Here is an 18,616-nt window from a genome sequence, read left to right as displayed (position 1 = left end):
CTTTCTTTCTTTCTTTCTTTCTTTCTTTCTTTCTTTCTTTCTTTCTTCCTTCCTTCCTTCCTTCCTTCCTTCCTTCCTTCCTTCCTTCCTTCCTTCCTTCCTTCCTTTCTTTCTTTCTTTCTTTCTTTCTTTCCGATTGGGGTTAAGTGACTTTCCCAAGGTCACACAGCTAGTTTTTGTGTTAAGTGTCTGAGACCAGATTTGAGCTCAGGTCCTCCTGACTCCAGGGCTGGTGCTCTATTATTCACTGCACCACCTAGCTGCCCCGCAAAAACTTCCCTTGCTCCTCATAGTCACAGACCCTGCTATAATTTTCACTTTCTTCATCTCCTTCCTCCAGTCTCCATTCTTCATGCTTCAGGTAAACACCTCAAGAGAATTAGAGCTTTGTGGCAGTCAAGGTTCAGGCATGCAGGGATATGGATTCCTTTTCCCAATCTTAAAAATGCCATTTGTACAATGCCAAGCAAAAAAGGTGCCTGCTAAGAAGTGGATGTCACTGGGACAGATGGGAGAATTGGATTTGCTCCCCTTTATGGTGTAGAAGGCAATGCACCCTCTGCTGTTAGCATGAAGACCTCAGGCCATAGGCTGTTTAGAATAAACTATAGGTTAAGGTTCTGTGATGTACAATAGAAACCTAGGGTTGTCATTAAAATCACAAACTAATTCAATCAAAAATACAATATGGCAACAAAAACCATTAATGCACTCTTGGGCATTAGTATTCTAAATGAGTAAGGTGATCGTCCCTCTGGTCAAACAAACTCTAGAGTATTGTGTTCAGTTCTGGGCACCATTTCTATGAAGGATATTGGCCAACTGGAGAGCATCCAGAGCCAACTCACCAGGATAGTGAGGGAACTGGAAATGATGCCACACAGAGATAATTGGAAAGAATTGGGCATATTTAGCTTGGCAGGGGGCATCACTGGCTAGATGATTGCTTATTTGGGAGGTTGGAAAGGAGGATCAAGTAGAGATATGGGTTGGGGGAAGGAGACTATTGGGCACTTTGTTCTAGACAACAGTCCCTACATCATTCTAGAGGCCCTGAATAAATGGGAAGATGCAGTTCTGATTGTATGTGGGCGAAGTACAGGAAAGGCAAAGAATTACCATGGAGAAGAGACCAGAGACAAGCTTTCTGCACTGGGTAATTTCTTCATAAATCTAACTCAGGCTTTTGAAGAAAGCTGGGTTGCTACCACTAACACTTCTCCCAAGCATATTCAGGTTGGTCTCTAGCCCAAAGTGTGACTTTCTATCATCTATCTATAATAAGCCATAGAATGTTAGAGTTGAAAAGGACTTTAAAGATCATCTAATTCACCCAATCTACCACTCTCATTTGATAAATGAGGAAATGACTTGCCCAAGGTCACACAACTGGCAAATTTGATCCAAGAATTAAATGCAGGTATTCTGATGGGACATCTATCCTCATGTCTAATTGCAATGTAGTAATAATAACACAAAATAACACCAAAAATTCATTCAGTTATGAAGTGTCAGAAGTAGGGGGCCATTTAGTATGATCCCATCATTGAAAAGATGAGGAAACTGAGGTCCAGAGAGGCCCTCAAGATCACAAAAAGAGTAAGCAGCACAGGTGGGTTTTGAACCTAGGACAGTTTTCTTTCTATTGTTTCTAAAATAATTGTGATGATCGTTCTGTCCTAGGCTGTCTTTTCTTCCCACTTTTTCTATACTCTCTGTCTTGATAACTTTATCTTCTCCCATGAGTTTGATGACCATCTTTGTGTCAATGATTTCCAGATGATATCAAGCCCCAGTCTCTTCCCTGAACTTCAGTTCCATATCACCAAATGCATGTTGGATATTTCAGATTGGATATCCCAAGACATCTCAATCTCAACACACCCAATATTAGTCTCATCTTTTCCCCAAACTCAACTCTTTTCCAAACATCCCCATTTCTTTCAAAGGCATCATATTTCTGTCACCCTCTGTAATGGGAATGCAAATTTGGAAGATCTTCCCTGCCCCTAGGCTAAAGTGCACCTGAAACCTGGGGTGGGAGGCTTGTTTTTCAGTAGATACTTTTTGATTGGCCAGTGGGTCAATAAGGTTGTCACATTCTCTGAGCCAGGAGAAGGCTATATAAGCCCTGATGTGAGGCTTTGTTTTGGGGGCTCACTTTGAGAAGTGTTCTGTGATTTGATCTGTATTCTGGGAAGCCATTGTCCAGGGCCCCCCCGGCTTTGAAAAACCCAGATGTTGAAAGCCAGATGTTGATTTGGTATGGATGTAATGATTGGACAGTTTGAAATCTGTCTACTAGATCTGTTTCTGTCTTGATAATTCTGTCTGTGTACTTTGAAGTTCGGGGTGCTGACCTTTTCCCCTGAACAAGGTAAACGATATATGTCTGACTGATTAAAGTAAGCTTGTTAAGCCATTTTGAGTTGCTTTCCTTTATCAAAGCAGATCCAAGAACCTGTATGGGCAGCAAACCCTGACGATGCTTGGGGTGCTTGCTGCTACACCCTCCCAGCTTTGTAACCCCAGAATTATCCTCAAATTCTCACTTTCTCTCAATCCACATGTCCAATCAGTTGACAAATTTTACTCTATGTCTATATCTCTTGAATCTTGAGAAACTCTGCACCTGGGAGAACTCAGGGATGGATTCAGAATCCTAGTGGATGCTGGCAAAGACAGATGAGTTTCTAGGATGGTGCTGTCCTTGGTTCTGGTTATGTTGTCAACAGCAGGTACCTGTGACATCATCTGGCAGAAGTCGACCCATTGGAAAGAAGGGTAAGTGGCCTCAGTGGTTGGCCCCTGGGAGTTCTACTGTTGCTATTCCTGGTATCCCTCTCTCACCCACCTTTACTGTGGCACTGCACAACTGTGCCTTTGATCACTTTCTGTCGCCACTCTTGAGATAAATCCCCACAGGTCCTTCCAGCAGGATGGGAGAGTCTCAGGCAAAGCTGGAAGAGGCACTTCTGCATATCCCTCATAACAGCTCTCTGAGGTTGGCAGGGCAGGTAGCTTCATTTTATAGAAGAGGTAAGTGAGCATCTGAAAGGTTAAACACCTTCCTATGGTCATACTTCGACTCAGCAGCAGAGCCCAAGTTCAGAATTTCTCTTTCTCTTATACTGCTCTGCCTCATTGACTTCATTTATTGTTACCTATCATTTTGTCATCAGCTTGGTTCTAAAGTGATGGATTTTTCAGCCTCAGAACCTCCTGAGGACCATGGACAGAGTCATAAAGGGGTTGGGCTATGCATTGGTAAAAGGGTAAGGGCTTGCTTTTATGAAATCACAGATCCTTTTTGTAGTCTCTAGTTCTATTAATGAAATCACCTTCCTTCCAGTCACCTAGTTTTTCATTCTCAATGTTGCTTGTCCACTCTCACCATAACTAGCCAACCAACTGCCAATCTTCTTCCTACCTTTATGATATCTTTGGCACACAATCCCTTGTCTCCATGAACACAGCCACAACCCTAGTTCAGGCAATGGCCTCCTTATTATCCTTCCTGCTTCAGGGCTCTCCCCACTCCAATCCATCCTCTAAACAGCTACCATAGTGATTTTTCTAATGTGGAGGTTTGTCCATGCTGCTCCCCTGCTCAATAAACTCCAATGGTTTCCCATTACCTCTAGGATAAAACATAAACTGCCCTGTTTTTAATCCTTAGAGATAATTTAGCAAAACACTCTAATTTTGCAGATGTGGAAACTGAGTCTCAGAGACATTAAGCAACTACCAAAAGTCACATAGCTAGTGGATCTGTGATTTGAACCCAAGATCTCTGACTTCAAATTCAATATCTTTTCCACTGCACCATGCCAAGCCTCCTCGGAGACGATTGCCTCCACTCCAATAAGGCTAGTTTCCTTATTGCCCCACCCCATCCAATATCATGCCCAATTATGCTTTGAATCCTTTGCAACCTGTCCCTAAGTTACCTTTCCAATCTTATTACACATCACTCCCCTTCCTGTACTTTGCACTCCAGACAAACTGCCATTAATTACAAATATTTCCCATCATTGTGCCTTTGTATTCATCGTTACTCATGCTGGGAGTGCTGCCCCTCTTTGTTGTTTTAACTCTTGGAAACCCCAGTTTATTTCAAGGATCAGTTCAAATGCCACCTTCAACATGAATCCTTACCTGATAATCTAAACTATTAGTCTTTCCCTTTCAAATTCTCTTGTGTTCATTTATGTATGCCTATATGTATAGACACACATATTTGCCCACATTGTCTCCTTTAATAGAATATACAAGCAGAGACTGAGCTGTCACTGCTGTCTTTGATTCCCATTGCTTAGTAAGTGTTTAGCACATAGTAGGCGTATAATAAATGCTTATGGATTAATCTATTGCTTGCTATCAAAATAAAAATCTTATGATCCTAGGCAATGGAGAAAGTGAAAGATATTATTCCTGTCTTATATATGGGGAAACTAGGATCTTATAAGGAGAAGCAATTTGCCCTAATTCAGATAGTTAATTGTTTATGGCATAGGGGCCAGGACCCACTAAATAGAGTTCCCCTCGATTTTGCTTTTGGTCCCCATCTCCCCATTGATGAAAAATGGGAGAAATCGTTCACTGAGGAAAGCTCATTCCTAGACTATAGGAAGTCTCTCTGGGCTTTGTCCTTCAGTAGTGGGTCCCCTCAAATCTAGAGGACCCTCAGAGAAATTTCAATGAGTAGCTAAACCATGGTGGTTCCCAGCCACCCTCCCCAACTGATCTTCAAAAGCTCTTTGATCTTGGGAAGAGTTGGCTGGCTGCTGTGGGGAATGGACTCAGTAACTATGGTTTAATGAGTTCTGGGTCCTGGGGCTGCAGTCAGCCAGGCGTGGCCAGGCATGGGGTGTGCCAGCTGTGACAATTAAAGTGAGAAGTTGGATTTCAAAGGGAAGATGAGTGAGAAAGGAAATGTCTGTCTCAGGCCCCAGCGGGAGTCCAGTTTCCACCATCCCCTAATGAAGCTGAGAATCATACTCTGGAGGAGGTTTTGTTGGGAAAGGAAGAGGGGTGAGAATCAGTTATTCAGGTCTTTATTGAGGGGCCTCCTATGTACCAAGGTCTGTGCCAGGTTATGAGGGGAGACAGGAGAAGAAGAGGTATCTGTACCCTTGGGAGCTCTGCAGCTGAGGAGAGAAGGCTCACACATGGAACAATTAGAGAAAGAGCAGGGCAGTGTTAGGGAAAATGTTTGAGAAATGTGTTCAGGTCAGAGGAGGAAGAGCAGTGTGAACTGAGATGAATGGGGAAGTCTTCACAGAAGAGATGGAGCTTGAACTGGGCCAGACAATGCGCAGAATTTTCACAGAGGGAGAGAGGGGAGAACAGGGAAGAGGTTAGAGAGATCCAGCCTGGGGGAAGAGTATGAATACGAAAGCAGGATTACACATGATTTTGCAGTGGAGAGGGAAATGAAGAAACTGGTCTCATTGGAGTGAAGGTATCCATCTGTGAGGAGGGTTTTTTGTATGGTGCAGTAGAAACAACATTGTATCTGAAGTCAGAGTACTTGGGTTCAAATCCTGGTTCCACTAACTGTGTGACTTTTAGCATTAACTTAATCTCTCTGGGCCTCAGTTTCCTCATTGTTTAAAGGAGGAGGTTATACAAAATGATGCCCCAGGTTCCTTCCAGTTACCAATATATGATACTAAGCTCAATATCCTAGGTTACCTTGGGAGTCCCAACACCATTATCACTAGGCAAATTCTCCCTCAGACAGAAGGCAGGAGTGATCTTGGAAGCTTGGGTCTAGATACATTTTACTGGACAAACTCTGACCTTATAGTTTTTATGTAGAGATACAGAATGAGTCCCACATGTGTAGTGAGGTGCCATTTATAACAAAGGCTCCATTATTTTGTGACTCAAAGGGAAGCAGAATAGACCACTTCTCCCCTACCTTTCTCCAAGGAAGACTTCCATTCTTGCCAGAAGGAGAAGCAGGAGGTTGGGGCTGGAGGTTACCACTCTGCTCTCCTCAGAGAGAAGGCTACTAGACTAAGAATCTACCTATCCGCACCTTTAAATATTATTAGCCCAGAGAAAGGTGAGTTACATTTAAAGTTTTATCACTCTGGGTGATTCCTGGAAGAAGAAGGACCTTGAGTTCTAGATTTAGGATTTGGCTAATGCCATCTAATGTCAGGTTCACAATGAGCACACATAGCAAATAAGCCCATTTATCTAAATCATGGCAAACAGAAATCAGAGAAGGTATACAAAGGAGGAGATACAGATACATATTCATGTATATGCATGTACACATATGTATATACACATATATGTATGCACATGCACGCACACACACACACACCCCAGAGGGAAGACACACTTCTGTTGGGATTGAGGCCACTCAGCTCAACCAAGAGAGAGGGTCCTGGCTCTCATCCAAGGGGGAAATTCCTCAGAAGTCTCTAGTGTAGCAAGCTTCCTGGGAATAGGGACATGCTGGAGACCGCTGACTCTTCTCCTGTCTTCCTAGAGTCTTTTCCTTCAGCAGCCTGAAGTAAGGCTGGCTTCTTCTACCTTGTCTCTCCAAGTTAGAAGCTGGAAGCTGGCTTGGAAACTTTGTTTGAAGAGAGTTAGGAAGGGGAACTCTAGCTTGAAGTGTTCGAAAAGGGGGACTGACTGAGAACTAAGGTTCTCACTTCTTACCAACTCTGCTCTGCCCCTTATCCAAGGTTGGGACTTTATCTCCACCAATAATGAGAGAGTCTCATATAAGTGAAATTTGGAATAGGAGTTACATTAATATACCTTTATACCAGGTAGCAAGGTGACAAAGGGGTCAGAAAGACCTGAGTTTACATTCAACCTCAGATGCTCACAAACTGTATGACCCTAGGCAAGTCACTTAACCGCTGTATGCCTCAGTTTCCTTAGCTGTAAAATGGGGATAATAATAAAACCTACCTTCCAAGGTTGAGTGAAGATCATAGAAACAATAATGGTAAAACACTTAGCACAGTGCCTGGTACCTAGTAAGGGCTATATAAATTCTAGCTATTATGACTGTTATTTTTTTCCATCATGGCTCACTCTACACTGGCATATCTAGTTTAGGTATAGGGGAAGTAAATCACAGTCCTATTTCTAGACAGAATCTCTTTTCCTCCCACTATCCCAATCAGGCCATTCCTGAAATGTACTACAAATGCTCAGCCTCTCTGCAATTCCCAAGATCTATATCCACTCACTCATTCATTTCCCATTTTGCTCCAATGCACCAATTCTTTTCAAATGCCACAACTATTGACTCTCCTTCCACACTTCTGTATTCAGAGCTGGCAGACCAACAGTCAACATCCAGCAGGCCTGAGGCTACTTTTGGATGATCCTGAACCCCACCTGAGTAACTGCAAACACTGGATTCTCTGGGGAAGTTGTTCCTGGCCACGATGGGAGATGGAGAGGAAATTTTTTCCCCTTCTGACTAATAGTATCTCAGAGATCTGACAACACTAAGCTCTCAAATTCTCTGCTGACTGCCCTTCATACCCAGCCTCTATCCCCAGGCCAAGGATCCTAATAGGATGGTGTGGGGAATGTCAGTCCCTGTTCAGCCAAGACGGACTTGTGAGTAGAGAATGGAAGATGGAGGCAATTCTTTGCTGTTACTAGGATAGAAACTTCTGTAAAGAAAACATCTGCTTTCATTTTCTTTAAGACTTTCTTCTTTCGAACTAGGTAGAACCCACTTAATTGCTTGCTGTTGATTCTCAAAGGGACCTTAAAGTTTCATTTTACAGACAAAGAAACTAAGGTCCAGAGGACATGTATGGTTTGTCTGCCTTGTGGGTTATCTGTGCCTTTCTCCCGGTTCTGATAGCCACTGCTGGTGATACAATGGGACTGGTAAAATTGCCCTGGTACAATTGCCTGAGGCTACTTTTGAATAATATTGAATCCAGCTCTGGGGAACTGCAAACGCTGGCTTCTTTTTGGAAGCTGTTCCCTGCCATGATGGGAGGAAAGGAAATCAGTCCTTCAGGACAGTAAGTGACCCAATTCCATTTTCCAAGTAGTGGTTTCATTAACTTCCTCACCATGACCCCAGGTAGGTGAGGGCAAAGCTCAGATGGGGTGGCTGCCCCATTGTAGACGTGCAAAAACTAGAGCTGAAAGGAGGGAAGACATGACTTGGTGCTAATTCACGGCAGGGTTAGGATTTAAACGCGTCTTTGTCCTATTCCAAGGTTATCTCTCTGCTTTTCAACAGCACATGAAGGATCATGCCTTCTCCACTCTGGCTAGGCCATTATCCTCACTGCCACCTGTATGTGCCTGACTCTGGAAACTGTGAATGTTAGAGTGGAAGGTCCTTAGAGATCGGCTGGTGCAACCTCATTTTATTGATGTGTGGGGAAAGACCCAAGAAGGAAGTGATCTGCTCATGGTCACACAACATCAGTGGCCAAACTGAGATGCAAAGCCGGCCTTTCACATCCTTGGGTTAAGACACTTTTGAGGACATCCTGCTGTCGTTCAGGCCTGCTCTCGGCTTCTGCTCTTACTCATCTGTGGTCTTAGCCCTTCCCTAGCTGAGTCCCACAATGGATAGAGCACTGAATCTGGGGCCAGAAGGATCTGAATTCACATCCAGTTTCAGACACTTACTAGCTGTGTGACCCTGGGCAGGGCACATAACCTCTGCCTGTCTCAGTTTACTCATCTATTAAATGGGGATAATAATTGTACCTATATCAATTGTGAGAATAAATGAGGTTATATTTGTAAGGTATTTAGCACAGGACCTGGCACATAGTCTGGGCTTGGTTAATACTCATTGCCTCCCTCCCTTCCTTCCTTCCTCCTTCCCTCCCTCCTTCCCTTCCCTTCCCTTTCCTTCCTTCCTTCCTTCCTTCCTTCCTTCCTTCCTTCCTTCCTTCCTTCCTTCCTTCCTTCCTTCCTTCCTTCCTTCCTTCCTTCCTCCAAATCTATCAAACCTTCAAGAGCTACCTTCTCCAGTCAGCTTCCCTGACCACAATTTGTATTGACCTCTCCTTCCTCAGACTTCCTGTAATACTCGTGCACCTGATCAGGTGTGGTCTTGTATTTTTCTCTAGTTTTGTGAGCCTTGTCTTCTCAGCCAGTCTGTGAGCACCCTGGAACAGACAACCCCATGCCACTTATTACATTACCATGCCCATAGCAAGGCTTAGCACAAGTCTTTTTAACTGAATTGGTGATAGTGACTAAGTCACTGTGATCCAGGGTTCTTGCCACCTCCTCCCCACCCTTCCATTGTCCATCCTTCTATAGACCCTCACTCTCTGTCTTGCTTTCATCCTTCTTTGGATCCTCCATATTTTGACTATACTCATAGTAATACATCTGGGTTACATATTTGGATCTGGAAGGGAGCTCAGAGACTGTGATGACTAAGCCCCTCTTTTGCCACAGAAGACAAGGCTGAGGGATGGCTTATTCAGGGTCATGAAACTAGTTAGTGTCTGAGGCAGGATTTGAAACCATAACTTCCTGAGTCCAAGTCCAGGTCTTTAACTTCTACATCATACTGCCTCCCAAGAAGGTGACCAGAGGGTGCTTGCAGTCTACCAACCCTTCATACTTCCGTTGAGAAGGCTTTTTCATCAGGGTGGTCCTAGCTCATCACTGCTTGGAATCAGCCCATTCATTGTCCAGAAGGATGGCACTTCTGATAGATTTTGCTTGCCTTTGACACATCTGGGCATTATTTTTTTTTAAAGCAATTGGGGTTAAGTAACTTGCTCAAGGTTACACGGCCAGTTATTATTTCTGGGTGTGGTGTTGAGTATCTGAGCCCGAATTTGATCCAGGTCATCCTGACACTGGAGCCGGTGCTCTTACTCGCTGAGCCACCTGGCTGCCCCTAAGCAATTGGGGTTAAGTAACTTGCTCAAGGTTACACGGGTGCTAAGTGTCTGAGCCCGGGATTCGATCTCCAGAGCCGGTGCTCTTACTCGATGTGCTACCTGGCCGCCCCAGACATCTGGGCATTCTTGATGAGTTCTTTTGGGGGAACCAGGTTCTCTCTGTCATACTGCCTCTCTTCAGAGCCTAGAGGCAAGGGTGTCTCAGGAAGGTGATTTGATTGGGTGTGATTGTTTCCTCCATGTCAGATCTGTTCTCTGAGGCCCTTCTTACAGACCCATCACTGTTCCATCGGCCAGTCAATTTAAATGGAAGTTACACTGAATCCTTTGTCAAGCCTCATAAGAAATGATAAAGTCAGCCTGGAAGGTTTTCATCTCTTTATGAGTAGATTATGTAGCTCAGACTTATATATGAAAACCTGACAATTTTTGTAGCTGTAAATGTTCAGGTAAGCCTTGCCTGGATGCAGAAAATCATTAAGGGGCCATTCAAAACTGACTGAAGCATCAGAATATTTAATTAATTTATTTTTAATCTAAGTTTTATTGATATCTTTTGATTTTATATAACTTTCATTTCTGAATATATCTTCTTTGCAGCCCCTCATTCTCTTCCCACTCCTTGTCAAAGGACCATTCCTCATAACAAAGAATAAAACAGAGAAAAAAGACAGTTAATAAAACCAACCAGCATATCAACCACATTTGACAGTATACCCAATATTCTCCCATAGCCAGAGTCTCCACCTTTGCAAAAAAGGGGGAGGGAGCGTATCCTCATATTTTAGAAGGAGACCCATAGAAATGCAAATGTCAGAATTCTTAGAACAATAGGCTCCAAAATGAGAGGGGCATAGTGGGAAGTGGGAAGTGAACTGTATTTGGAACCAGTTTTAATTCCACATGTAACATGCCCTGGCTGTGTCACTACTTACCTTCCCTGAGCCTTACTTTCCTCATCTGTGAAATGGGGATAATAGTACTTGTAACACCAGTATCACAGGGTTCTTGGGAGGATCAGTGGGCTTTGCAAACCTTTAAATAACAGTTACAAGGTGATACAGTGCATAGAACACTGAAATCACAAAGATCTGAGTTCAAATCCAACTCTAGACCCTTGCTAGATGTGTGACCCTGGGCAAGACACAGCCTCTGTCTGTCTCAGTTTCCTTATCTGTAAAATGGAGATGATAATAACAGCATTTACTTCCCAGGGTTGTTATGAGGATAAAATGAGATAAAATTCCTGAAGCATTTTGCAAACCTTAAAGGGCTCTTTAACACTGGCTCTCATCATCATTGTCGTCATCGTCATTGTTACACGAAATAGATTTTCGTGCTTTTTGTGAAAGGCAGACTGAGCTTTCATTCTGGATGTCAGATAGGGAGAGATAAGCATGGATCGGCAGCCTAGTGATGGTTGGGTGGGGGTGGGGCTAGGACATATTATTGTCAATTACTGCTCCCCTATTGGGGTGGGGGAGGTGATCAGCTTTTGTTTTTAAAAGAAATCACCCCTGTCACTGCTAATTTGGTCTAATCACCAGAGGTAAGTTGTAGCTGAGAAGGAAATCATAGGATTTTTCAAATGGAAAATTTAGATAAAACTATTTCAATAGGTAGATTCTAGCAGAATATAAGCTTCTTGAAGGCAGGGACTATTTTGTTTTTTCTCTTATATTCCCAAGACCTAACACAGTGCCTTGCACAGAACACATACTCAATAATTTTTTTCTAATGTATAAACCAAATTTCTCTTCTTCTTTGACTGGGATCTCCTACTTAACTGTGGTAGCTAGCCTGTCTGCAGAGCAGGACTGGGGAGAGAAGGATAAACAATAAACAAGGTTATATATGCAGGAAGCATAAGATATATAGTCCTTTACTGTCCTCCTCCCCCAGCATAACATAATCAGACAGATAGGGAGGCTGTCTATGTAGGAATGGACTGTATGAGCCAAGTTGCAGGAGTTCCCTGCCCCAATGCACATTTTAGCTGCTTTTTCATTCATCATCAATTTGTTTTCTCTCCTCTCCCCTACTCCCCCAATGCAGGACAGTTATTGCCAATGGAATAAAAGCCAGAAAAAGATAGAGACCTTAATTGGTAATGGGTGGATGATGCTGCGTCTCTCCTCCTTAGTGAGCTGGTAGAGAATTGCTATAGGCAAGACTGCTTTGCATTTGGCAGAAAAGAATATTATTCATAGACATGGATTTGGTGTATTCCCATTAATCTTAGTTGGTTGGGTTTCCTTTCTTACTGATCCACTTGGGTGAGTTCTGCATGTTTCCTTTAGGTCTCCATGTATAGTTGGAGCAATATCCTACCCTACCTTGCCTGCCAAGTTAGGCTAGTTTTTCCTTAAAAGGTATTAAGATATTCCTGCAGTCTTGATTGGCTCAGGAGACTTCTGACATCATTTTTTCACTGTCTGAGTACAAAGCAGCCATGAGGCACTCTGGGGTACTCCAGTACTTGGCAGGTGGATCATGAGGACGTCTTCACTCATCTGAATCAATCTGAGGTGTCCTCAATGCTTAACATTGGTGAACATCCTTCTGCTATGGTTAAATCTCCTGTTAAGTGCTGAATGACTTACAAGTGCCTCATTTTGTTCCAGTATCAAACAGGGGACTGAGTCAGACCCAACCCAGAATACCCCACCACTAGGCTGAGATTAAGGCATTTGTGCCTAGATGATGGATTCATTAGTTCAAGGTTCTGTTGATCTCTCTCTCTCTCTCTCTCTCTCTCTCTCTCTCTCTCTCTCTCTCTCTCTCTCTCTCTCTCTTTCTCTCTCCCTCTCTCTCCATATATATATGTGTGTGTGTGTATAGAAGAAAGAAATATATATTTATGTACATAAAATCCATATAGCTACATTTTCATCTATATCTATATCTATGCACAAAAAAGAGACTTCAGGGATTGGTCAGAACTACCACGGATTCAAGTCCAAACAGGTGAGAGGATAGTGAAATTGACTTCAGAATGTACTAATGGGTACATGTCTGATAGTTTATTTTAAAGGTTCTGTCCTTATTGTTGTGAACTTCTCTTAGAGAAATGAGCATTCCCTTGCATAGACTAGCCTGTTTGTGTTTTCCTTAGGGGTTGTGATTGGCGCAAGTATTTTTGTGTTGCTTGATAGTAAGGACCACATTATATAATTCCTTTTAGTTTGCATTTACCTGGGCTTACAATCAATTAATAATTATAATAATAGTGATAATAATAACTAGCATTTATATGGTACTGTAAGGTGTGCCAAGCACTGTACATATTGAATTTGGGGAGGCAAGTAGGAATGAAAAGTTAGGGATGATTCTGAAGGTGTAAACCTTGGTGACTTGGAAGATGATGGTGGCCTCCACAGTAATATGGAAATTTGGAGTAGGGGAGGATTTGGGGAGGATGGAAGATAGTCAGTTCTGTTTTGGAAATGTTGAGTTTGAGATGTCTATGGGATATCTAGTTTGAGACATCCAAAAGGCTATTAGTGTTATAGGATTGGAGCTCAAGAGAGAGACTATGTAGGGCTAAATACACCCACATATATTATCTATCTATCTATCTATCTATCTATCTATCTATCTATCTATCTATCTATCTATCTATCTATCATCTATCTATCTATCTATCTACATATATGTATGTATATATGTGTAAATATATATATTAGTCATATGTATAAGATGATAATTGAACCTATGAGTTCACCAAAGGATACAGTATAATGGGATGAGATAAGCAGACCCAGATAGACCTTTGGGGGGCATCCAGGGTCAGTGGCCATGACCTAGATTGATCCAGCAAAGGAGACTGAGGAGTGGTTAGACATGTAGGAGCAAAACTGGGACAAAGCAGAATTTAACAAAATTAGAGATGAAAGAGTATCCAGGAGGAGAATATGGCCAGTAACACCAGATGCTGCAGAGAAGTGAAGGATGAGGATAGAGAAGAGGTTATTGGGTTTGGTAATTAAGCAAACAATGTTACCTTTGGAGAGAGCAGTTTCAGTTGAATTGGGGAGGTTGAAAGCCAGATTGGCAAGCATTTGGAAGAGTGTGAGTGAAGAGGAAATGGAAGCAGCCTGTGTAGATAGCTTTCTTAAGAACTTTAGTGAAGAAGGGGTGGAAGAAGAGATATTTGAACTTTCCAAATGTAGAATGAACCTTAGTAGGTGGTAAACTCTCCTTTATTGGAGGTCTTCAAGCAGACAACCACTTGTTAGGGTTATTATGGAAGGGAATCTTGCTTCCTGTATGGACTGGACATGGAAACCATTGAGGCCCCTCCCCACTCCGGAATTCTATTATGCTGTTTTAGAAAGGTAGATTAGTGTGATTAGGTTTGGTATCAGGTGACCCCTGAATTGAAATCCCTGTGTGATCTTTGGCAAATGACTTCTCTGAGCCTCATTTTCCCCATCTATAAAATTAATAATAAAGGCAGTGAGGTACACTGGCTTTGGTGCCAGGAAAACCTGGGTTCAAGTCTTACCTCTGCCACATGCTAGCTGTGTGACCCTGGGTGAGTCATCAGGGCCCCAGGCAACTCTGGGGTAATGAGCTTGGAGTGTGGAACTGCCTGAAAGTGGCAGAGGAGAGTTGACCTGCTTTGTAGTAAAGGACCTTTCCTTTTCCTGGAGTATCCCATATCAATAAATCACAGGTACAATCCAATTCCTTATAAAATCAGGACAATAATTCTTCTATTCCCCCCCCCCCCAGGTAAGGGGATTTGTAAAATCTATCTAAATATGGTAATCTATTCTGATGATTCAAAGAAATTAAAAAATCAATGAACCTATTAGAAAGCACTTGTGAAGGATTTAGGCTCTGAGGGAGCAGGTAAAGGTCAGTACTAGTTTCTACTGGCAGGGGTTTGTTTATTGTCCTCAGAGAAAGCTGGAGAAAATAGCTTGGATGAAGGTGAATCACCCTCACTGCCTCTCTAAACTCAGGGAGGGCCATTTGCTGACCTCTTTGTCTTAACCACTTCTATCTTCTTCTGGAAGGTCAGTCCAGCTGTTTAATCTCCTGCTGTGCCCCCTAGAGGTGTCATGGCTTCTGCAAAGTTGAAGTCAGTTCTAAATCCCAACACTGGAGAGGAGGCAGTCATAAAGGACAGCAGGGGAGCCCCATGAACAGTGGAAGAATTAGAAAAGGAGAATGACAATGGATGGTTGCTAGGAGTAGCATGTTGGGGACTGGAGCAGGGTTGGAGGAGCAGGGTTGGAGGAGCAGGCTATCTTTTTGAAAGTTGCCAACTTTTCTTGTTGTTCAGCATATCTGACTTCTTGTGACTTCATTTGAGGTTTTCTTGGCAAAGACACTGAAATGGTTTGCCATTTCCTTCTACATTTTACAGATGAGAAATTGAGGCAAAAGGATTAAGTTACTTGGACTGGGTCACACAGCTATTGAGTGTCTGAAACTGGATTTGAACTCAGATCTTCCTGACCCCAGGCCCAGCACTCTATCCACTGAGCCACCCACTGGTCCAATTGCTGTCTATACCTTGCTTTTTCAGTGTACCCCATGTTCTATTCTTCAGGATGATAGGATCATAGATGCATAGCAGGAAGTATTCTTAGAGCTGATCTAGTCTACCTTTCCTCCATTTTACAAGTGAGAAAACTGAGGCAGGAGGCATAAATGATTTGTCCAAACTTTTAGAGCTAAAATTCCCAATCTAGAACTCTTTCCCCATAGCACTCCTCCTCCCACACTACCTCTTTTAAACTCAGTTAAAAGTGATTACCACTTTGGGTTGCTCTGCACAGATCTGAGCTTATCTCTAGGCTTTTATCTCATCCCATCCCATTTCATTTCCCGAGTATTTATTGAGAGCTGCCCGTGCTTGGTACAATAGGGAAGGAGGGAGGAAAAGTTAAAGATATAGTGCTTAGTTTTGAAGAGCTCCCAATTTGGTCGGGGAGACAAAACTCAGACAGAAGGAGCAAAAAGAGAACAGGACAGGACGAGATACTGTCCCTTCTAAAAGAGCAGTTGCCGTTAACACACTAAAAAAGTCTGGGGCAATGAGCTTGGGAGTGTGGAAAGTAGCAGCTGCAGACAATCACTCCAAGAACTGCACTAGCCTCTTCCAATCTGGGGCTGCCTGTGGGTAGCAGATAAAATGAGTGGAAAAAAAATTCTGGACTGGTTTTTTGTAAGGCTGCTATTGCTGTTTCAGGATTGATTCTCTGATGAAATTTCATTGTTCCAGGTTCACATCATTGATGTGAAGCAACGCAGTTTGGGGGTGTGGGTGGATTCCATTACCCTTGAGTAGCTTTGGCTGATGTGTCTTGGTATTCCCTGGTATGAGGCGTCCTTGACTAAGTTCTTTGTATTGGCCTAATCTGCAAACTACCTGATATTTCAGGCATAGAGGAGAGGAAAGTATTTGATTAGGAACTGTTGATGAGAGCTTTAATAGCAATACTTCCTTCTCTGTTCTCTAGGGAGAGACTACCTTAGAGGTCAAAGACCTTGACAGATGTATGAAGGAGGGAATTACCCCCTCCCACCTAAGCCAATTCAGTGCAGAATTTCTGAAATGTAATCACAAGCTGTTAATGAGGTGTTAAGCTAATTATAAAGATATCTCTGACATCTGTGGTTCTTGATGTTGTTTTTTGTCAAAATCACCTTTGGCAATTTGGTGAAACTTATGAACCCCTTCTCACAATCAGGTTCTTAAATGCATAAAATAAAACACATAGGACTATATAGGAAACTAATTATATTGAAATAAAGGTACACATTTTTTTCCCGTCCAAATTCACAGAGTCCATGAAATCTGTCCATGGACCCTTTAGGGGGTCTGTGGAACCCAGATTAAGAACTTTTGCTTAAATTTCAGCATTTCGAGTGTGGGAGGGATTGTAAGGCAGGAGCTACTTGTGGAGGGGGGCAGGAAGGGTTTTCCTGCACATTAGCCATGTAACTTTAAAGGGAAGCTACTATAATAGAGGATCCATTTAGTATCAGAGATACACACTCTAGATAGTCACCCCAGTGGGGACTGGTTTAGAAAAGAGCCACACCTGGAAGCAGAGAAAAGACTGAGACTATAGAGAGGGACAGACCTCGGAACCCACCCAACAGACTCCATGCCCAAAGGGAGTTGTGTGAAGAGTCTTCAGAGAGGAAAAGTATATCTAATGCCTACGGTATCAGGAGTTCTGAGTTGTCTTTGACATATGTGCATCCTACACACATGACTCCTTGCCATTCTATTACATTTGAGCCCCCTTCTTCCCATTGACGCCATGTGTATTTGTGGTAGATTGCATCCAGGATTTATGGGGGAATGTTTTATAGTTATTGCTTTTACGATGCCATTTTAGTAAATGCCATTGCTAAGAGCTAATTTTATCTACTGTCTATTTAATGATAATGTTAATGATAATCACACTGGTGGGGACTTGTGTGAGGAGCCACCCACAAGTTACCCTAGAACCCAAGGTAGCAGCTGCTTTCCGTGACTCAACCTGAAAGCTTGAGTACATAGTTGGGGTAGTACCCTAGAGACAGAGCTATTATAGCACGGGCATCTATTAACAATATTCCCTTGCAGAATGTTGCTATGCCCCGACCTTGGACAAAACAACAGGGAGCATCTCTTTGAATGAGTGCTCAGTTGTGGGAGGAAGGATACCATGTCTCCATGGGCAAAGTCTAATAGCAAGGAATGAAATGTGGTAGTCAGAGTTTGACCTATCCTGGTGATGATATAACTACTGAAGGAGGAAGGAATTTTAAGTATAACTAGCTGGTCACCAGGGTTCTGCTGCTTCTGACCCTTTACAAAGGAAGTGATTGAAAACATTTATTGGATAGCAGAGAAGGACCAAGAGAGCAACATTGCTCTCTCTCTTTAAATGATATTCGGCTCTGCCCTTTCCTTCACCTCATATATGAGTTAGGTGTGGAAACAAACCCCAGGGAATCCTATCTATATGTGCCCACTGAGGGTAGAGAATTTAGGGAAACCTCTGCTTGTCTATATTTATCTGTTGAGTTGTGGGAACAAGGTACAAAATCACCTTAGGTCAGAAATATCACTTTGGAAAACTGTCTAAGAAGATAATTGAAATGCTTGAAATGTTGTGCTTTCTTCCAGAGAGTATATTACAGTGGAGAAGAGGCCACAACTGTGAATGAAAAGGAAGACATGTCTTACCCACTACAGAATGAGACCTTTGGGTTGGTAAGAACACCTTTAGTTTGTGTAAAATAACCAATCAGTAATAATTCTGGTTTATGCTTATCTGTATCAGGTAAATGCTCTCTTAAAGAATTTTCCAGTAAACAAAACCTGTTAAATATCATATGTTCCCTCTTAAATGACAACACTGTCACACTTCAAATATATTAGTTTTTATTCATTCTTTCTATAAGCATTTATTAAACACCTCCTGTTTTCAGAATACTGTGGTAGGTACTGAGGGAAACAATTTTTAAAAAATAAAATAAAGTACTTGAACTCATGAGATAAGTAAAGTATTAGTACACAGATAAGTAAAACATATAATAATACATAATTGCATGTGAGAAGTGTAAAACCAAGTACTATGAGGAATTTAAGAGAGAAAACTTCAATATAGACTACTGACTTAAGAGATCAAGGAAAAGATTGTGAAATAGCATTTGAGTTGGGTTTTAAGAAATAGGTGGGGATTTAACAAGTGAGCAGTAGAGACAAGTAATTTGGA

At 42.4% G+C, this 18,616-nt stretch overlaps 1 protein-coding gene across 1 annotated transcript in view; it reads left to right on the top strand.

The window, feature by feature from the left end:
• TBC1D21 (TBC1 domain family member 21) overlaps positions 1-18,616 on the top strand; it is a 247,779-nt gene that overhangs the window by 1,155 nt on the left and 228,008 nt on the right. The window contains exon 2 of the mRNA XM_069071207.1: positions 18,025-18,111. Within this exon, the coding sequence (XP_068927308.1) occupies positions 18,076-18,111 (36 nt within the window). The 5' untranslated portion in view covers positions 18,025-18,075. The remainder of the gene's footprint in view (positions 1-18,024; positions 18,112-18,616) is intronic.

This window comes from Petaurus breviceps, unplaced genomic scaffold (genome assembly GCF_028583685.1).
Source record: "Petaurus breviceps papuanus isolate PSGF00001 unplaced genomic scaffold, PetGlider_PUasm1.0 90825, whole genome shotgun sequence".
Taxonomy (NCBI): domain Eukaryota; kingdom Metazoa; phylum Chordata; class Mammalia; order Diprotodontia; family Petauridae; genus Petaurus; species Petaurus breviceps.
This window is presented reverse-complemented; position numbering and strand designations above follow the sequence as displayed.